General features: G+C 36.9%; 1 protein-coding gene across 1 annotated transcript in view; it reads right to left on the bottom strand.

Annotated features, from left to right (window-relative positions):
* Positions 1 to 2263: 2263 nt before the first annotated feature.
* tmprss15 (transmembrane serine protease 15) overlaps positions 2264 to 22095 on the bottom strand; it is a 159572-nt gene continuing 139740 nt past the window's right edge. Inside the window, exons 23-25 of the mRNA XM_051926620.1 lie at positions 5120 to 5215; positions 4559 to 4698; positions 2264 to 2742 (exon numbers count right to left, since the gene is read on the bottom strand). Of these exons, the coding sequence (XP_051782580.1) occupies positions 2575 to 2742; positions 4559 to 4698; positions 5120 to 5215 (404 nt within the window). The 3' untranslated portion in view covers positions 2264 to 2574. The remainder of the gene's footprint in view (positions 2743 to 4558; positions 4699 to 5119; positions 5216 to 22095) is intronic.

The following is a 22095-nucleotide window of genomic DNA, read 5'->3' as shown; positions in this document are numbered from 1 at the left end:
GCATGTTACAACTGAAAGGTATAAATGGGTGACACGAAATCAGTAGTACAATTACGTGTAAAAAAAATAAGAATAATCAGTAATGTCAGTCATTGTCCAACCCGCTATATCCTAACACAAGGTCACGGGGGTCTGCTGGAGCCAATCCCAGGGAGCACAGGGAGCAAGGCAGGAACAAACCCCAGGCAGGGCACCAGCCCACTGCAGGGCACACCCCCACACCAAGCACACACCAAGCACACACTAGGGACAATTTAAGATCGCCAATGCACCTAATCTGCATGTCTTTGGACTGTGGGAGGAAACCCACGCAGACACAGGGAGAAAATGCAAACTCCACACAGGGAGGACCCGGATCTCTTTACTGCGAGGCAGCAGCGCTACCACTGAGCCACCGTGCCGCCCGCAGCAAAAACTTAAACATAGCCCAAATTAATTTAAGATTTATTCCTGTTGTGTGGTTTACTGCCAGGTCCTGGTATTGTCCTATGATTCTGTACTGGATAATCATTCAGAAAATACATTTATTGTATATTAAAATAAAATCAAACAATAAAAATAGTTCATTTGCAATACCAATGATTAAAGAAACAAGATTGTTACAGAAAAGTTTCCATATGCATATTTCAAAAGAAACATTAATTCCAGAGAACAAAATCATTAATAGCAAATAAAATCTGTTTCTGATGGGAAACGATTTCTGTCATGTATTATACTAATGGTGCAGAACTGTAGCCAAAAACCGAGTGGTAATGAGTTTTGAAATTATGTTTAACTGTATTGTGCGATTAATGGGTAATTTTAAGGCATTAAAAGCTAATTGGCCACATATTCTGTTTTCAGTAGTTTTTCATTCTTTTAAACCAACACTAATCCATAATATTTTAGAGGAGATTCAGAGAAAAGACATCACCAAGACTTGCATATTGTTCATGGAGGAAGATCCTCAAGGGAATAGTAAATTCTTTATATTAACTCAGAACAGTGACTTTTACAAGCTAAGTAGATGTTAAATTGAAACTGAACTATTTAGCAAAAATCTTATGCTAGCAATCATAGTTAATTACATTTCTTTCCATTCTTGGAAAGTTAGGAGGAAGCAATAATATTTCATCTGTTGACTTATTTACCTATAGCAATCCATCCATCCATTCATTATCCAACCCGCTATATCCTAACTACAGGGTCACGGGGGTCTGCTGGAGCCAATCCCAGCCAAGACAGGGCGCAAGGCAGGAAACAAACCCCGGCAGGGTGCCAGCCCACCATAGGGCACACACACTAGGGACAATTTAGGATCGTTGATGCACCTATACTGCATGTCTTTGGACTGTGGGAGGAAACCCACGCAGACACAGGGAGAACATGCAAAACTCCACACAGGGAGGACCTGGGAAGCAAACCCGGGTCTGCTTACTGCAAGGCAGCAGCGCTACCACTGCGCCATCGTGCTGCCTTACCTATAGCCATTATAATGTAATAAAATCAGTAAATGGTACAGTTTAAAACCCAAAATTAAATTGCATTTGACAACTATAGTTACATTAAATAAAGATATTTGTTTATTTAGCATACAACAGCACATTCAATATTTAGATAACATGCACAAAACAAAGAACACCACTTCTGTAATTAAAGGCACCTCAGCAGAAATTTCTAACCAACCCTATGAACAGATTGCCAGCTTTCCATATTTGCATGCCACATTTTTTCTCAATTTGACTCTTTCTCCCATCTTGACATATCCCTTTATTTTTCTTTTACAGTTAGTTGTAATCTCTAAACCCAGTGACTTGCTAGCATAGCTACCTTCTCAATGCACTGAATTATCATATACCTTGCAACTAGAATTAATGCAGTACTGCCTTCAACACTGTTTGCACCTTAAACTCCCAATATGCCCTCTTCCGGGAGTGACTTTGAAGGTATTGTTAATCACATACAATACATGGATAAACATGTCTCCCCATTCTCTAAAGATATCCCCTGCATTTCCCAATTCTCAAACTCTCATGAATTCTGTTTACAAGAATAACCATAACCATTGTATTTCTTGTAGAGCCCATAAATCACACAAGGAATGCCTCAATGGACTTTTAACAGGCCCTGTGTTTTGACAGCCCCCCAGCCTCGACTCCTTAAGAAGACAAAAAATTTTTTTTTTTAGAAAAGATACGAGCTATTCTGTGAAACAAAACAAACAGAAGGCACAGCTTATGGTGACTAGGATCATTGATGTGCTGACTTGACATTATCTTGCGAGTTTCCTCTTTTTGAAATTTGAAGCTCAGTGCCTGTTCTGGTCACTCAGTGTTTTATTTTCAACAGAACAACAAAAAAGCACAGGTTTATACAGTACAGAAAGAAAAACTTTAGAAAAAATGCTTTCCTCATGCTTTGATTTACAATTTGTATGCTATACATTATGGTTGTGTGCTTGGCCTCTGTTCAGCTTTAAAAAGGCAGAAACTCACATTGTAAAAATCTAATACTAAACAACAAAATACCAATATTAATAATCCAAGTTAATAATCCAGTTACCAGGGGTGAGTAACTGTAGTAAGAAAATAAAAGTTAAATTAAAGACCACTTTATTATGGCCTGAATCCAGTCTAAAAATTCAGTGACACGGACATACACACCAGGACGAAATGGCTGAGCACACCCATAACCAAAAGAGGTGACACCTGCTAATATCCACTGTTTATCTTCTTGACACATGAGAGGACCCCCAGAATCTCCCTGCCAGATTAAGAACAAAAAATACAAATTACTTGATGGTTTCCAAATATTAGATGATGAACAGTCATCATGTCCAGTAACAAATACGTTATAGCATTAAAAATTACCGCACCCCAAGTTACAAAACCAAATAGGGACCAATTTAGCCTAAGTACAAATAAACGGTGTTTTATTTTAAAGGTAAGATCATTGACATGGAAGTAACATGAAACAGAAAAACTACATGATTATCCTCAGCATCCTTAGGCTGCTTGAACAGTGAGACTGCCTTAAAAACCAGTGTACCACTATTCACTCTTCTGACCGCTCACAGTGAGATATGAATCGATCCATGGCAAGTTACTAATCACAGTTTAAGTAGCACAAGACCAGAGCATCATTTGCAAATGGAAGTGGTATAGCCATTGTGTTTCAGGCTCCCCGAAGCTTTGGCTAAACGTTGATATCTACAAAGTACTGGTAGACAGATTCTTATAACCCCTAAAAATATATATAAGGAGCAATATTGAACAACAAGAAAATGGTCTTGTCCTGGCTTCATTGTAAGTAGCTTAGCCTAGGCTTTCCAATGAGGCTGAGAGATGTGACGTCCCAGTAATTGGAAACCACCATCTTATCTTGCGGCCTCCCTACATTTGCTGAGAGCAGCTAGGATGATGTCCCAGCTACCCATTCTAGGCTGTCAAGAGATTTATTGGAATGTCTTTGAAGTCTTCCAAAATTCATAATCAGTGGCCTCATCAAACTACTCTCAACACTTGGCCTTTCACTTCAGCGATTACTGCAACTGCTGCTTTTTGGTCTGTCAGTACCACTCAGGCAAATCCATGACCCTCTTGGTAAAATTGCATGAAAACCTTCTTTCTTTAACTTGACAACTTTTCACACAATTGCCATTAATGAATGGGTCCTAGAATTACCATCATGAGGAGCATAAACCATACTTTGAATTTTATTAAAGCCTGTCTCTATTTCCAAAATCTAATATGTCTAAATCTACCAACTTCCATGCTTTGCCTTGTGAGTAGCAAGACCACATTGCAGAACCACTTAGCTTTTTTAGGCTGAGTTTAATTGGGTTATATGGCTCATACATAACAGCAACCATTGGCCTGGGTCCAGGAGTGGATACTGATATGCCTTTTCAGGTGAGGCATGAAAAGATTTGGTAGACCTTTATGGATTTCTCTGTGCCTGCTCCCTCTCCTTAGACTGCTATGGGTGACCTTTGGGAGAACATTACTGTAAGTATCATTAGGAAACATAAACCCATCTACAACATCAATATCACATTTCTAAGAAGGGTCATTTTTACTGAAAGAGTTTTTGAAAAACCCCCACAATGACTGAATGAGAAAAACAGAAGGCCTCAGTGTGTCATATACTCTCCAAAGTAGTTGAAATATGGTATTTAAATATAGACAATAATCATGTACAGTACATTACTTTTCTTGCTTTTTACTCTAGGTATATTTTTTCTACAGTTGATTCCATACTTTATCATTGTGAAGATAAATAACATGTATGGAGAGTCTGTTCTTGCTGGGCATGCAAATTTTACTGCTAATGTTCCAGTGGTAAAAGCATGGAAAATATTTATACAATATGCTTGTGACTTAGAAATTATTTTGGATGACAGCTTCAGATGAATAAGTTGTACTCTTATTATCTGTTTGCTGTAGAAAATCAAGAAATACTTTGTGTCTGTAAAACATTACCTGTGTACCACAGTTGGTAGTATAACGATCTAAGAGAACATCTTTCTGTTTTTAATAGCATTACACATTGCTCATTACAAATCATCATCTAATTGTACCTGGCAAGTGTCTATGCCACCGTCATCATATCCTCCACACATCATTCTCTGAGTGATATTGTATTCAGGCATCCTCTGCTGACAGACATCATTTGCTATTATTGGGACACTTGCTTCTTGCAAGATATTTGCAACAGACCCTACATGAAATTCAAACATGACAAGGAAATTGTAAATATTAACCAGGTACTCAAATCTAATGACAATGGACCTAAGGTGAGAGATACTGACACAGAATGTGACTGCATGCAAATTACTTAATGCTGAGCTTGGACAAATCCTAACTTGTAGTTATTAATACTTTATTAAATATATAAATGCTCAATTATTATTATTGTATTCATTCTGTATGTTAAGCAATGATATACAGTAAAAGCAGAGAATACTGTAAGTGGAAAACCTAAATAAAGAGAATAAAACAAATATTTTACTTTAATTTTACATTAAATAAATACTACAGTTTGCAACACATATTGAATATGCAGAACTATAACAACAAAGGAAATAATACACTTTCCATAACCTTGTATTTATAGCCTCTTTTTACTAAGGAGAACTTACCACTCTCAAGCAAGTAGCCCCAGCCAGCAATAAAGCATTTTGTTCCTGGCTTAAACTGCTGATTTTTTTCAGGAAGACATATGGGTTGAATATAGTCTGTGAAGAGATTAGCATAAATTAATTAAGACCTCTAGTAAAATGTTATCATAGATGTATTTATTATTATATTAAATCTTAATTTTATCCCTCCTAGAAACAATGTCCTTGGGTGATGTCGGTGTAGTGTCATAGTGGTTCAGTGGACTTCAAACCCTGAGGTTGTGGATTCAAATCCCTCTACTGACACTGTGCAACCATGAGTAAGTTGCTACACCTGCCTGTGCTCCTATTTGAAAAAACAAAAGAAATATAACCAATTCTATCTCAAATATAGTGAGTCGCCTTGAATAAAGGTGTCACCCAAATACAATAAGTAAATGTAAATGAGTTCAAGGGGCTTGTATGTTCCATGGATCCTAAGAGCTATGCTTCCTCTAACAAGCTCCTTGCATCCTACCATTAATGAGTTTTGCTGAGGTGTTTGCTGCTAAAGGACTCTAATCAGTGTATAGTAAGTGAAGTCTGCTTCAGCCTCACCCTAAAAGAACAACATAAAATAACTGTGTGAGCTCAACAACTCAAACAAAATGTGGGTAAGGAGCAGGGACGGTCTTGAGATTAGTAAGCCTTTGCAGCAGAAGTTCTTAAAATGTGGAGCACAATTTCACCAGCATGCAAAAGGCTCAAAAGTTCCAGCTGGATATAAGAAGACATTACTCTAAGCCAGGGATTCTTAACCTTTTTCACTCTGTTTACCTCATGGCAACTTTTAAAAAGTAAATTTATCCCCACCTTGTTTTGTTCAGTAATTTGAGTTTATACTATTACCATAATAAGGCAATCCACAAAGGGAAACCTCTAAGATAACGTTTTTAACATTTTTAAGTTTAAATAAGAATAACAATAATAATAGCAAATAGTAATGCTGTTTCACTTATTTAAAAACAACTAATGATGAGCCAATACTAGTATATTAGAACAAAACACACTCGACTGATGAGAACACATCAATCAGTGAGATCCCTGTTCTTGCTTTTCACCTACGTTTTTGGATATTCTTGGCACAGCTGTTAAAAGAGCAAGTCTTGTTTCATCTTTGGGAACTAATCGAGACTGCCACAACTTTTTTAAGTAAATGTACCTCTGGCTAGGAACCTCTGCTCTAAGCACAGAATTGGCTCTTGTACCAGACCTTTCAATTGGGGGGTGTACTCATCTGAGCTATGTAGCTAATGAATGTCAGAAGTCCCACGTGCGTCAGACACTTACAGCTCATTTGTTTTTTTTTAGTGGATTTTGTTTGCATATTTGTATTGTCTTATACACTAATCCTTTTCATTTTTCTTATTTTTGCTTCCTAGCTATTTTCAGTTAATAAATTCGCCATTTATAAAGATACTTTTGTTCGTGTTGTCTCAAAAAGCCAAATGTTTACAGTAACCTCTATCATTTTGGAACATCTTAGGGCTTTTATTGCATTTTAACCTTTTAAAGGCAGTTCCCTATTTAGGGATAGGTATAGATTGAAGCCTGCTGGTAATATCTGGGGACTGGCTTTCTGGCTTTATTCGTACCACAGCAAGACTTTGACTATGTTTGTTTCAAAAGCATTGTGGACACCCAAGGGGTTTATTTTCACCAGGAATGCTTTTGTTTTCGACTCCTCCATTTCAAATTATTTATATCTTTTGCAAGCATTTTTCCTTTTCATTTAATGTTATTTATAACTCCTATGAAACCTAAAATAATTTCTATGTCATTAACATTGGATTCAGAAAGTATCCAGTTCCCTTCGCTTTCTGCACACTTTGTATTGTAGATTAATTTTAAATAGATAGATAGATAGATAGATAGATAGATAGATAGATAGATAGATAGATAGATAGATAGATAGATAGATAGATACTTTATTAATCCCAATGGGAAATGGATCAATTGGTCATTTTTGCCCATCAATCTACATTCAATAAACCATAATAACAAAAGGAAAACTTGATTTCAGAAAGGTTTTCAAATTTATTAAGCAAAGTATAATTATATATTATATAGTTAAAATACATGCAGCAAACTTAGAGTCTGTGCACAGTTAGATGGAAGCTGCTAAGTGTGACAAAGAGATTTGTTCTGAAGATTTCCATTGCAACCCCCTGACAGGCGAAGCTGAAGGTTTATAGTTTTTAACTAAATATAAAGTGACTGCATTCACAAACTCTTCACCCTCTTTCACCCTCCAATCCACTGAATATGCTATAAAAAAGACTTAACTGGAAGTTGTATAAATGCATAGTGAGATACATGCTGACGCAGTAAATGGATTCTATTCATGAAGGGTTAAATTCATTATTGTGTGTGCATTTTAGAAATTATCAGTAATGTGCATTTAGTGATTCATCTTTACAGAAATATTTGATCCTTAGATAATTTCTGTATTAGTACTCAGCATAAGGTGAGCTCTATTAGTGATGTAAACTGTTCTCAGAATGGTAAGTTCTTTAGGCAAAACGAATAAGACTCTTATGTCCAATACTGTCTAAATACCACCATCCTAAAATGTAGACTTCAGAGTGCTTCCTATATTATTTTGAGTACTTCACTGATGTTAAATAAAACCCTTTTGAACCTTTACTGCTGGGCTGTTCAATCTTCCATCCATCCATCCATTTTCCAACCCGCTGAATCCGAACACAGGGTCACGGGGGTCTGCTGGAGCCAATCCCAGCCAACACAGGGCACAAGGCAGGAACCAATCCTGGGCAGGGTGCCAACCCACCGCAGGACACACACAAACACACCCACACACCAAGCACACACTAGAGCCAATTTAGAATCGCCAATCCACCTAACCTGCATGTCTTTGGACTGTGGGAGGAAACCGGAGCGCCCGGAGGAAACCCACGCAGACACGGGGAGAACATGCAAACTCCATGCAGGGAGGACCCGGGAAGCGAACCCGGGTCCCCAGGTCTCTCAACTGCGAGGCAGCAGCACTACCCACTGCGCCACCGTGCCGCCCCTGTTCAATCTTAATTCTTCCAAATTCTTTTGGGAGGAGTCAACATCAAGTTTAAGGATATCAAAACTTATTTTGATTTTATTGAATGAGTGAGGATATGAATGCACTGTAAATGTTTCAAGATCTTGTGTAAGCATTCATATCCTGGTTTGAGTGATAAGTGAATATAAATTTTGTATTTTTTAGAAAATTAAGGATTTGACGGCCACCACAGTGAAGGCATTTACATAAGCATCCATCGGAATTTATTTAATTTTTGTACTTGAGACTACGGCACTGTTTGTACATCTTCAATTGCTGCTTGGAAAGTGTACAGAGACAGTTGCTAGACTACTCTTTCAAAAAAAAAATCTAAACAATGCATTCAGTGAACCAAAGAATTATACACTTCTACCATCGTGGGCAAACTTAATTTTGGGTGCTTTACTTAATACCAAATCCATGGAGATGCCATCAGTTTGGGAGAAGCAATGCAGATTTGGGCTATGCCCTTTAAAAAAATTTAAATGATCATAGGAGCATTTTTGGATGTTGGGAATAATTCAAAAGAGGCATTCCAGGTAATTATGATTGGCTTCCCAGGCTGTTATGTGCCATTTATTTACTGCTTCTATTTGGTCTCGCTGAAGCCAGACATATAATATACTGTATACATCTGGAGACAACCATAATTAGATTGTGCTTAACATTGGCTGGGAACAATTAGATCGCTCACTGAGTGTCACATCTCAAAACCAATCAAACACCTGATGAAGGTGGCACTCAGAATATGGGTGGTGATTTTGAACTGCAAAGATCAGAGGTGCTCTCTTTAACCTGGTCTGACAGACAGCAAATTTCTGCTTATGATGAACTGTCAACAGTCGAAATGTCTCATTAAAAAAAAAACAACAATTAGACATATCAACGTGTGTCGCGTGTACAGGGAGAACATTGCACATTTTAAAAGGAAAAAGAACCTGTTTTAAAAATAAACATAACCTAATGCATGGGAAGAATTTTCTGTAGCACCAGATTTCACATTGGCATTCTATGACATCAATGGACAAATGGTAAACGTGAATGATAATGTTGTCACAGGTGCTGTGTGTGCTCTTTGTTGCTCAGTGTTACGATGATTATGTAAGTTGGTAGGTTGTAGGTAGGTTGTGTAGAAGTCGATGTAAGTTTGAAAGAATTGTAACTGTATTTATGAAAATAAAAGTACAATATGCATTTGAAGAAAACAATGTGTTTACATTGTTAAGCTGTTAAGACAGCTGATAGCTGATAACAAGTCACAGGTGATGCATATTTCAGGACTCAAACACCCGAATCAACATATTTGCCTGACTACACCAGTAGATGCACAGATGAGGCTGCACAGCATCCACCTTCTGACTACAAGAATAACTATGGAAATTTACCATTACTTTCTAACTGGACTGCCAATACTGATGCGCTGTGCAAGAAAGGACAGAGCCGGTTATACTACCTTAGAAGGCTGGCGTCCTTCAACATCTGCAATAAGATGCTGCAGATGTTCTATCAGACAGTTGTGGCGAGCGCCCTCTTCTACGCAGTGGTGTGCTGGGGAGGCAGCATTAAGAGGAAAGACGCCTCACGTCTGGACAAACTGGTGAGGAAGGCAAGCTCTATTGTTGGCATGGAGCTGGACAGTTTAACATCTGTGGCAGAGCGAAGGGCGCTCAGCAGGCTCCTATCAATTATGGAGAATCCACTGCATCCACTTAATAGTATCATCTCCAGACAGAAGAGCAGCTTCAGCGACAGACTGCTGTCACTGTCCTGCTCCACTGACAGATTGAGGAGATCGTTCCTCCCCCAAACTATGCGACTCTTTAATTCCACCCGGGGGGGTAAACGTTAACATTTAACATTATACATAGTTATTGTCTGTTTTTCACCTGCATTATTATCATTCTTTAATTTAATATTATTTATTGTATCAGTATGCTGCGGCTGAAGAATGTGAATTTCCCATTGGGATTAATAAAGTATCTCTCTCTCTCTCTCTCTCTCTCTCTCTCTCTCTCTATCTATCTATCTATCTATCTATCTATCTATCTATCTATCTATCTATCTATCTATCTATCTATCTATCTATCTATCTATCTATCTATCTATCTATCTATCTATCTATCTATCTATCTAATTGGAAATGCAAAAAATGCCATGATAAAATAGCCGCAGCATTTTAACATGTTGTATATCCAAAAACCACAATGCTTATCTAAACTCTATTTGCTGCTGTTATGAAATACAGTGATGCAATAGTTAAAATGACAGAAAGATATTGTAGCAGACAGTGGCACTTCTCAAACATGTAGAGCACCACAGCGGTATGTGCGTCTGTCTGTCTTCACTGTTGCAGTGCTCATTACAAGGTTCAAATAATAAGCTTCTGAATGGATAACAGCAACTTTAGCTATCCATATTCTCTCAGCTTTAAGTGGAGTATCTTTTGTGCTCTCCCTCGAGACCCCAGTGGCAGTTTAAAACACATGGACTGAAGAAATTAGAAGTGGGTGTTTTAGGAAGAAGCCCTCTGGATTAGCCTCTGCAGGGCAGGATTTCTCTGCCATTCACTACACACTTAACAGGTTGTCCCCAGGCATGTATTCTTATTTGAGAATCATGTCTGGCCCTGTGAGACTAGCTTCTGTCAAACAACTGTTCAGTATTATTGGTGTAAAGTTAAACCCATTTGCGGAGCATAATAAGTACAGTAGGCAAGACAATTATGAGTTTGTTCTCACTACAATATTGATACTTGCTATTTGCCTTGAGTAAGGGAGAAGTACAGAGGACATATGCCAATAAGTTGGGACCATGCACTGATAGCGCGTTGCCGCACTGGTCACACGACGAACCACCTGGATTGGGTCCCAAGTGCAGCAGGTGACACCTCAAGAACAGTGTGAGTTTTTTTTTTTTGCTTTTTTTAAATGTTGGCTGGAGTGCCAATCCTGCCACCAACCCCCAGGTTTTACCTGTAAGTTGGAGGACCTGCTTGCAGGGCTGTATGCAGATTAATGTCATACCCAGGATGAAGCAATTGTAGGTTAAGGGCCTTACTCAAGGGCTCAACAGAATGGAATCACTTCTGGTGTGTACAAGATTTCCAATTTCTGGTGCAGATCCCTAGCCTCAGAGCCACCACTCTACCCAATAGAAGGAAAATAGAAGGAAATTATTTAAAGGAATAGAAGCAAATAGAAGGATAATTATATGATATACTGTATATTGCATGATTCTCTGATAATAGAATTAAATTATTTAAAGAAAATTTAAGAAAAATGAGAATAGCTAGTAGACATACTGTATATATAATTTAGGCTGGTAAAAGTTCAAGAAGCAGTTTGTCAAAAATGCGACTGTGAATAAAGAACAGGAAAATGTTTTGTGACATTTAAATAAAACACTTTGCTTCATTATTAGAATGAAATGTGTAATGTCATCTTTACTGTTAGAATGAAGATTCTGTGTTACATGACTGAGATGCACTGTTTAAAGATCAAAAACTATTAGTACTAGGCTGAAGGAAGAAAATAGTTAATGAAGTTAGGACTTTCGTCTTTGTTTCTGTCAATGTCATAATTTTCTTGGCCTTATATGATATTTGTTTCACTTTGCTGACAACCTTTTCCAGTGAAATATGAATTTTGAATCTTAGTGTCTGAATGCAAATTAATAAAACAGAAGAAATATAGTACCTACTTGTAAAAAGTAAAAAAAAATAATTGTTTCTCAAAATAATGAAAAGTGGGTGTTAAGAAAAAATAATATTAAGTGACAACCACATTTCTGACAAAACAAAGACAAAATAAAACTTGTCTCAATAACTAAATGATGTCTGATCAATAGCGGTATGTTTACATAATACACTGATTTAGGGACCTGAGGGTTGTATGGCTTCAATTTGAAAATGATGTTGACCTCTTGGCCTCATATCTTAAATAAGGCCAAGGAGGAGGTCTTAAGAGTGAATAATGGATAGAGCTGGGCTGGTAGCATTTCAGGCACTCTAGCAGACAGCAGTAAGGAAACAAGAGCTTGTTTTTTTAGTAAGTTTCTTAATTTACCGATTTAACTGTTCTCTTAAGACTAACCATTCTTGCTATAGAGAGCTCAGCAGTTCACATTGCATGGCTATACTGGCCTGGTGTAATAAAAGGATGTCCATCTTGAATTTAATTTATAATTATGACTCAAGACTATTCCTTATTTACAGAGTATTTTCTCGAACAGTAATATATCCAGATCAAAACTATAAAGGCTACGTTGTGCATTTCCTGGTTGTCTAGGATTGGAATCAATCAAAACCTTAAAACTTGAATTCCTTTGTTGTTTTGAAATTTTTTGGTTAACAAATTCCGGCTTTGCTTTTTGACTATTATTTAAGATTAATGATTTGGCTTTAGTTATGTATGTGTTTATTGTTTTTCAAATTCCTGCCCTCTCTTTTAAATCTACAATTTTTGTGACATGTATTGAGCCATGGCAATTTGTTTTTTGACTTCATGATTACGACCCCCCACTCACTGCTGGGGTTTTGAATAATCTCAAGATTAGTTTCCTTATTAAATTTTGCTGTAGTCCTGTGCAGTTAGTACACTTTTGCCCATGTTGCATCAGCCCCTTTGGCATTTTGAAAACAATGCTGTTTCACTTTTTCTACTGTTTCTTTTGTTGATCTTTGCTGGAACATTGCTCTCATGATGTGAACCTTAGACTCCCAAGATAGTGGGCTTGGACTTTCACTTGCACTTAGTTTGATTAACCCTAATCCTTGTGTAAAAAGCTTTGCACTTTGGCTATGCACTTGGGACTTTCTGTGCTTGTCCCAGAAGCAATACTAGTAATGAAAATGAAGGGATTTTGCACTTAGAACAGAAACAAATTACTGTAAATTTTAATATTAATTAAAAAAATAAGAAAAAGTAATATCCTAAGGACTATTACTGGAGTTTTTTTCATTTTTAATGGCTATTAATTTTTTCATAATGTACTATTGATTAAAACACAAATTTATTCTATTTTCTGCATATTAATAGCAAGCACCACTATGTTCTAATCTGATCTACTGAGAATAAAAATACAAAGAATCTGTTTATAAATAAACACAGAAGCACTAACAATTCAGACAGTAATACATAAATTAAAAAATATGTTGCTTTCCAAGCCAACTTGCACAGGCGTGGATTCTGTTTAGCATCCACCTATGATTTATCACTAGGTCAATACACATTTATAGAACACTTTAAATTAAATTTAAAAAAAAAGAAAAAAAAACTACAGGTTAAAATTCTGGTAAGTATCATTATGTTACCATTTTAAAAGCTCTGTGTTAGGTTTGTATATTTTTATGTGTAATTGCCAGCAATTCCAGACTCTAATTGTATTAGATACAGTGTTCATGTTCATCCACTGAAATATGGACAATTCATTAGGCTTGGCTTAATGTTTTCAGGGATAGTAAATAACACAGAAATTACATTGTTGCAGATCTTCATATGTGGCAACAATCCTTTCATTAATCAACTTTCTTAACAATTATATCCAGTGCAGGGTCTTAGGGATGCTCAAGCTCATCCCATTAAACACAGGGCGTAAGGCACAAACAATCCCTGAATAGGCCACCAGGCCTTTGAAGGGTGAACACAAACACACACACACATACTTTAAGAATATTTATAATCTGATTTATAGTAAAGTGTTTCAAATTTCTAAAAATAGAACAACATGGTCATTTCAAGTTCCATGGTGTATGAACTGAGGTGAATGTATCTCTTTGTTGCTTCCCTTCTCAGGTGGTGAATAATGCCATTCTACTTTATTTGATGCTTGTCTATCTAATGTCCACTTATCGGCAAACAAGCAAAGTTGACAAACTGCAGATGTTAATATGTACTAAAACTGACTTTTCTTTATCATCTTCTCTGTGCTTCACTGAAACATGAATATTTCCCAACTTCACGCTGTACCGAATGGACAATGTTGTCAAACTTTGCAACAGAATAAAGGGTTTCAAGGGTTCTTTATTGTTGCTTTATTTACCATGAGTTTTCCTCAGTAATTCTACTATTTACATTTGCTTTGCTCATGAAGAGCAGTGGCAACTTGCTGACATAATCACAGAGATTGAGGAAGACAACCCGGACTCGCAAATCATTATTTTCGGTGATTTTAACCATGTTAGTTTTAACTATGTCCTTCTTTAATACCAAGAGCAAATACATGCTCTACCAGAGATTAAAATATTATAGATAACTGCTATGCAGCTATTATAGATGCTTACTGCGCCATCTCCTGTGTTCTCCTTGGTAATTCTGACCATTCATGATTCACCTTATTCCTACTTACAAGCAAAAGCTGAAAATTGCAAAGCCAGTCAAAAGAATAGTTAAAAAGTGGACCTGAAGGGCAATAGATGAGCTTCATGGCTGCTTTGCCTATATAGACCGGAGTGCCTTCAAAACTACCACGTTGTTATTCATCTACTCCCGAAGTACAAACAGAAACTGAAACAAGAAAAACCAGTCATACGAACAACACAAAACTGGTGCAAGGACAGTGTAGAGGAACTGCAGGAATGCTTCTCCAGTACAACTTGGGATGTGCGGATATCCTCACAGTCACTGAATGAGGCCATTTACACTGTCGGCGAATGTATGAAATTCTGTGAGTCTATGATCATTAAGGAAAAAACTGTCAAGTTGTACCCAAGCAGTAAGCCATGGATCACTAAAGAGGTTAAAGGGTTACTATTGGAAAAGCAACATGCACATCAAGAAAATAAGACAGAAGATCAGCGAATTTTGCAGCAAAGGATTAACAGGTCAATTAAACAAAATAAAAAAATGTATGGGGAAAAAATCAAGAGGTGGTTTAATGATAACAATCCAAAGCAGGTCTGGAAGGGACTAAAAACAATTACAGGACTGGGCTCTAAAAAGAATGTGAATTTTCCAGCTGACAAAGACCACAAGCTTTTAGCAGATAAACTTAATAACTTTTTTGCCAGATTTGAAACAAGTGATTTCAGCACCCAAAATACAGAAATAAAGGAGATGCTTTATAAAAACGCCAGAAATTCTGCTGTGATGGAGTTCAGTTTAACTGAAGTGGAAAAAGGCTTGCGGCAGGCCAAAACAAACATTGCAGTGGGACCAGACAGCATATCAGGTCGGCTCTTAAAGTCTTGCTCTAAGCAGCTCTCCCCAGTTTTTCATTTTCTTTTTAACTGGTCTCTGACCTGTGGTATTGTACCTGATCTGTGGAAACAATCAATCATTACCCCTGTATCTAAGGTTTCTAGGCCAAGCTGTTTAAATGACTACAGACCAGTAGCACTTACATCTATTCCAATGAAATGCTTTGAACATTTGGTGAAAAACATTTTAATGAAAGAGACAAAGTCTTTTCAAGACAACAATCAATTTGCTTATTGTGCAAACAGAAGTGTGGAAGATGCTCTGCTTTTTATCTTACATCAAATCTACACCTTTCTTGATCAGCCTGGTTCATATGTCAGAGCACTATTTTTGGATTTTTCTTCAGCGTTCAATACTATACAGCCTCATATACTGATTGGGAAATTGAACAGTATGAATGTAAACCCATTTATTACACTATGGATTCAGAACTTTCTTTTAAACCGTTCACAGACAGTTAAAGTTCAGGACACTTTTTCAATAGCCATTCATTCAAACACAGGAAGTCCGCAGGGGTGTGTCTTATCACCATTACTGTTTACTCTGTACACAAGTGACCTGAGACAGAATAATGACCACTGCTCCGTTATCAAGTATGAGGATGACACCATGTAAATAGGATGCATAACTGGGGAGGATGAAAGCCACTATCTAAATCAAGTGGACTGTATGGTAAACTGGTGCAATAAAAACTCTCTCACTCTGAATGTAAAAAAGACCAAAGAAATTATATTTGATTTTAAGAGATAGAAATCTATATGTTCACCTATTGTAGTTCTGGGAGAGGAGGTAGAAATAGTGACTGAATATAAATACTTCGGAACTTACCTAGATAACAATCTTAACTGGAATACAAATACAAAAAAATTATTTCCTAAATGCAACCAGCGCTTATTTCTCCTCCATAAACTCAAACTATTTAAAGTAGACAAGGACCTCATGTTGTCCTTCTATCGCAGTATGATCCAGTCTGTGATCACTTTCAGTTTCATTGCCTGGTTTAATAGTCAGACAAAACCAAAACTCAAAAAAGCTCCAGCAGATTACAAAGTATGCAGCTAAAGTTAATGGGGCTGATGTAGATGATTTGACTAGTGTGTGTCAGAGGGCAATGTTAAAGAAACTGGAAATCATCTCAACTGATGACAGACATCCATTACATGTAGAACTAAAGTTCAGTAAATCAGGAAGGATGGTCGCTTTGAAAACCCACACAAATTGCTCCAGAAACTCCTTTCTTCCTAGTGCCATACAACTTTTCAGTAAGAAATATCAGAGATAATGATTAAGGTTGTTGATATATATCCTGTAACCTTTTTTTTTTTTGGTGTAAATATGTATTATCTAACTGCCTTACCTTAATCTTTCTTGTTTCTATTTGTCTGTTTTATCTCATTCTGTCTGTTATTAGATGCAACTGAGAAGGCAAATTTCATGTTTTCTTGTGTAAACATGACTAAATAAAGAAACCTTAAACCTCCAATATACAGTACATCAATACACTGATGTTGTTCATATTTTAGTTTTTGTGAATATGTTTGCATTCCAACAAAAACAATTGTGAATCCTTGGTTCACCCCAGAGCTCAGACAACTGCTCCAGGACAAAGAGTGTGCTTTCAGGTCTGGCAATTGTGAGGAATAAAGGAAAGCCAAGTATATCTTGGAGAAAGGGATTAAAGTTGCCAAAAGGAAGTACTCAGACAGGTTGCAGGAACAACTGTCTGCAAGAGATAGCACATCAGTCTTGAGAGGCCTTAAACAGGTCACTAAATACAAAAAATAAACATTAATTAGTTCTGCTTATCCCAGTCTGGCTAATGAGTTAAATCGGTTTAATGGTCACTTTGAAAGACAATAGGACATAAATCTACTTCTCAGGTGCCCCCTCCTGTCATCATTGCAAAAGATGTGCACAGCTTATTCAAAAAGCAGCATATTAAAAAAGCTGCAGGCCAGGACCCTATTTTCCATTTCACACTCAGGCACGGTTCAGACCAGTTGTCTACAGTATTTGCAGTAACATTTTCAACCAGTCTCTGGATCTGTGCACTGCCTGCTTCAAGACCTCCTCATCAATCCAGTAACAACAACAAAAAAAAAAAAAACAAAGTCACAGGTCTGAATGACTACAGACCAGTAGCTTTAACTTCTATGGTAATGAAGACCTTTGAACTCCTTGTTTTAAATTAACTCAAGAATGTTACAAAAGACTTTCTTGGCATATTCCAGTGTACATACAGAGCTAAACACTCTGTGGATGATGTAGTGAATTTACAGGTGCATCTCAGTAAATTAGAATATAATCAAAAAGTTAATTTAGTTCAGTAATTCTATTCAAAAAGTGAAACTTGGATATTATATAGATTCATTACACATAGAGTGATATATTTCAAGTGTTTATTTCTTTTCATTTTGCTGATTATGGCTTATAGCTAATGAAAACCTAGAATTCAATATCTCAGAAAATTAGAATATTGAGAAAAAGTTCAATATTGTAGACTCATGGTGTCACACTCCACTCAGCTAATTAACCCAAAATACCTGCAAAGGTGTCCTGAGCCTTTAAATGGTCTCTCAGTCTGGTTCAGTAGGCCACACAATCATGGGGAAGACTACTGACTTGACAGTTGTCCAGAAGACAATCATTGACACCCTCCACAAGGAAGGGAAGCCACAAAAGGTCATTGCCAAAGAAGCTGGCTGTTCAGAGAGTGCTGTATCCAAGCATATTAATGGAAAGTTGAACAGAAGGAAAAAAATGTGACAGAAAAAGGTGCACAAGCAACAGGAATAACCGCAGCCTTGAGAGGGTTGTGAAGCAAAAGTATCTGGGACATGGGCTCCTTCCTGAACCAGACACAATGTCAGAAGCGTCTTACCTGCACGAAGGAGAAAATGGACTGGACTGTTGCTCAGTGGTCCAAAGTCCTCTTTTCAGATGAAAAGTAAATTTTGCATTTCATTTGGAAATCAAGGTCCCAGAGTCTGGAGGAACAGTGGAGAGGCACAGAATCGAAGTTGCTTAAGGTCCAGTGTGAAGTTTCCATAGTCAGTGATGATTTGGGGAGCCATGTCATCTGCTGGTGTTGGACCACTGTGTTTTATCAAGTGTAAAGTCAGCGTAGCTGTCTACCAGGAAATTTTAGAGCACTTCATGCTTCCCTCTGCTGACAAGCTTTATGGAGATGCTGATTTCATTTTCCAGCAGGACTTGGCACCTGCTCACACTGCCAAAAGTACCAATACCTGGTTTAATGACCATGGTATCACTGTGCTTGATTGGCCAGCAAACTCGCCTGACCTAAACCCCATAAAGAATCTATAGGGTATCGTCAAGAGGAAGATGAGAGACACCAGACCCAACAATGCAGTAGAGCTAAAGGCCACTATCAAAGCATCCTGGGCTTCCATAACACCTCAGCATTGCCACAAGCTAATCGCCTCCACACCACGCTGCATTGATGCAGTAATTCATGCAAAAGGAGCCCTGACCGAGTACTGAGTGCGTACATGGACATGCTTTTCTGGAGGCCAACATTTTTGTATTAAAAATAATTTTTTATTGGTCTTATGTAATATTCTAATTTTCTGAGATACTGAATTTTAGGTTTTCATCACCTGTAGACCATAATCAGCAAAATGAAAAGATGTGTGTAATGAATCTATATAATATATGAGTTTCACTTTTTGAATTGATTTACTGAAATAAATTAACTTTTCGAATATTCTAATTTATTGAGATGCACCTGTATGCCTGAGCTTAATAAGACATGGGCATGTGTGAGGATTTTGTTTGTGGAGTTTAGTTCTGCTTACAATTCAATCATCTCAGAGCTCCTAATAAATAACTCACCCATATCAACCAGCCATTTGATCACAGATTTTCTTACAGATAGGAAACAGTATGGGCAGTTGGGCATACAGTACATCTGACCCTTAGTATTAGTATTAAACTTTAGTATTGAAGCACTGCAGAGATGTGTCAGTTTCCTACTATTCTTATTATATACAAATGACTGTACCTCTGGTGATTCGTCTGTCAGACTTCTTAAATTTCTGACATTGTAGTGTAGCCATAATAATTTTTACCTTAATATTCAAAAAAACTCAGGAGATGATCATAGATTTCAGGAAACAGTCACCTGCTCAGTTACTATAAATGGCTCAACCCCTAGAATGACAAAGTCATTTAAGTTTCTGGGCACTGTGCTGTCACAAAACCTTAAGTGGGGCAATAACATCACATATATTATTAGAAAATCCCAACAGAGAATGTTCTTTTTGCGTCAGCTGAGGAAATTCAGTTTCCCTCAAGCAATATTAGTCCAATTCTACTCAAACATCATCAAGTCCATTCTGACCTTGTCTCTAACAGTCTGGTTTGGTGCTGCTTCTCTTCAGGCTTAGTTCAATCTGCAGCGCATCATCAAATCCAGTAAAAAGATTGTATGCTATAACTTAACTCACATTCTAGGTGTATACAGTGTGAGTCTAGGGAAAGGAAGTGGCTGCAAAGATCCCTACTGATCAGACTCTCCAAGGGCATCACCTGTTCTGAAGACTTCCTTACAGCAAACATCTTTGTGCAGTGAACGCTAAAACACACGTCATCTAAAGAGTTTTTTCCACATCCAGTTATTCTGACTAATCAGGTCTGAGCTTCTACTTAGTATCTATGTATACCTGCACACTAGACTGCCTGGACATTTTAATCCTACTCTCTCTTTATTTTTTGCATTGCCCTTGTATGCTGCATCATATTTGATCATTTTATATTTTATTTTCTTATAATTTACCTTTTGTATTCTGTGTTGTTCTTGCTATCAAGAGTACAACTACATACCGTATTAGTGAACCTAACCAATAAAGTGAATTCTGATTAAACTGCCATTCATTAAAGAGCTCAGTGCCTCTTCTGTCCTTTGTTCTGTCAGATTAACAAATATAACATATGCATAGTCGTTTCAGAACATCAGGTCTGCTTGAGTACAAATTTCTGTATGACTAAGTTTTGGATTTGTTTTAGCTGTGTATTTGCTACCTTCAAATTATTGTAATTATTGGTTTACTCTGTCTAAATTTTTTGTTATGTCTCTTACATGGACATATGACAATAACCTTGTGTTTCACAGATATTGTTTAGGGCAGAAACATAAACCTTTCTGAGCATATAAATAAAATATTTTATTTTGACTTCCATTTATACAATGCATACAGTAAGTCATCTGCTTGGGATATAAACAATTAATTCTAGGAACATTTCCTTTTTCACTAAGACACATGGCATAAAATGAAATGCACCTTGGTTGCTATGGTAATCTTTCAAGTAATGAAGTCAATACTGCACTGAATATGCTTAATAGAATTTCTCAACACATGTCTTAGATTAGCTATTCCATGATGATATTGGAATCATTTGGGATAGGAAACGCATCAGTCTGCAGAATGACCCTGCTTCCCAGTAACTCAATGCAGAAGGGTTAATAAAGGGACAAAATCAAATAAACATGTTCTATTATCAAGGAATTGCAAGAAAACATCTTCCTTAATTTGTAAGGCAAGCATAAAGTAACTAACCCTATTAAACACTACTAAACAATATAATAATGTGTACAAAAATGTAATTAATGTTTGTAATTCTATTTACACCATTGATGATTTATGTTACGAATGTTCAACAAGGTGTGCTCAAGTTACTGTGCCTACATAAGAAGAGCTTAGCTCATGCCATATCAGACAAGTGAAATCATTACTGATCCACATTGGTGCAACAATGTTCTTTAAAGTCATATATTTTCTAAACTGCTCATTTTTCAAACCAACTGTATACATTTATAAAAGGATAGTATCCAAAAAAAAAAAGGTTAAGATCTGTCGTAAGAATTAAAATTAAAAAATAAATTGTTATGAGTGGGCTTGTCTTGTGAGAAGATGAATCCCCCCCCCCCCCCCCCCAGCTGAAAGCATGCTGTAGTTAGTGTTTACTAAAAAAAACAAAAACACATATTTTAAATGGTACTGCTACAGCCATAATTCTTAGAATAAATGGTATTTCTTGCATGAGGTTTCACACTTTATTTTCAGTGTAAATATTGCTTTTAATTAGCACAGATCTCAGAATATGGTTTGAAAATTATGTTAGACTATCAGGTACTGTTTTTAAGTGATTTAGGTTCTACTTTCCTATTAGAGATCTAATGAACTTCCTCTAATATTTTAATTTGAGTTAATATTATTTTAGTAGTACATTATAAAAGATACCTTTTATTTTTAAGGACTCCTCTGTGCAATAAACCCTTTAAGAGTTTTAATAATCCCTGTCATGACTTAAATGGCACATCTGCATGCACGCGGGCACACACACACAGTGACTTGTGACAATGAATTGCTATAATGACTTGCAATGGACAATAAGAGAAAAAACTAAAATAATCTGGAGAAATGTAGGTCAAAAATGAGAAGAACTGTGGGTCAAAAAGTACTTTTCACCAGAGCCAAAACACAAGCAAAGATTTGTAGTCAACATAACTAGAGCAGAGACTTATTAACAAGTAAATTCATAAGTAAATAGTCATAGCACAGTGGCTCAAGGATTTATGTGTTGTGAAGGACAGCTGGGACCCATGCCCGGCTGGGACGCTCCTTTGGTACTGAATTCGAGGGAACAGCCATGGGGTGCAAACTATGTCCCCCGGAAGACTTGGT

Source organism: Erpetoichthys calabaricus, chromosome 4 (assembly GCF_900747795.2).
Source record: "Erpetoichthys calabaricus chromosome 4, fErpCal1.3, whole genome shotgun sequence".
In the NCBI taxonomy this organism is placed as follows: Eukaryota; Metazoa; Chordata; class Cladistia; order Polypteriformes; family Polypteridae; genus Erpetoichthys; species Erpetoichthys calabaricus.
Note: the sequence above shows the minus strand (reverse complement) of the source record. Positions and strands in the feature narration are given on the sequence as shown.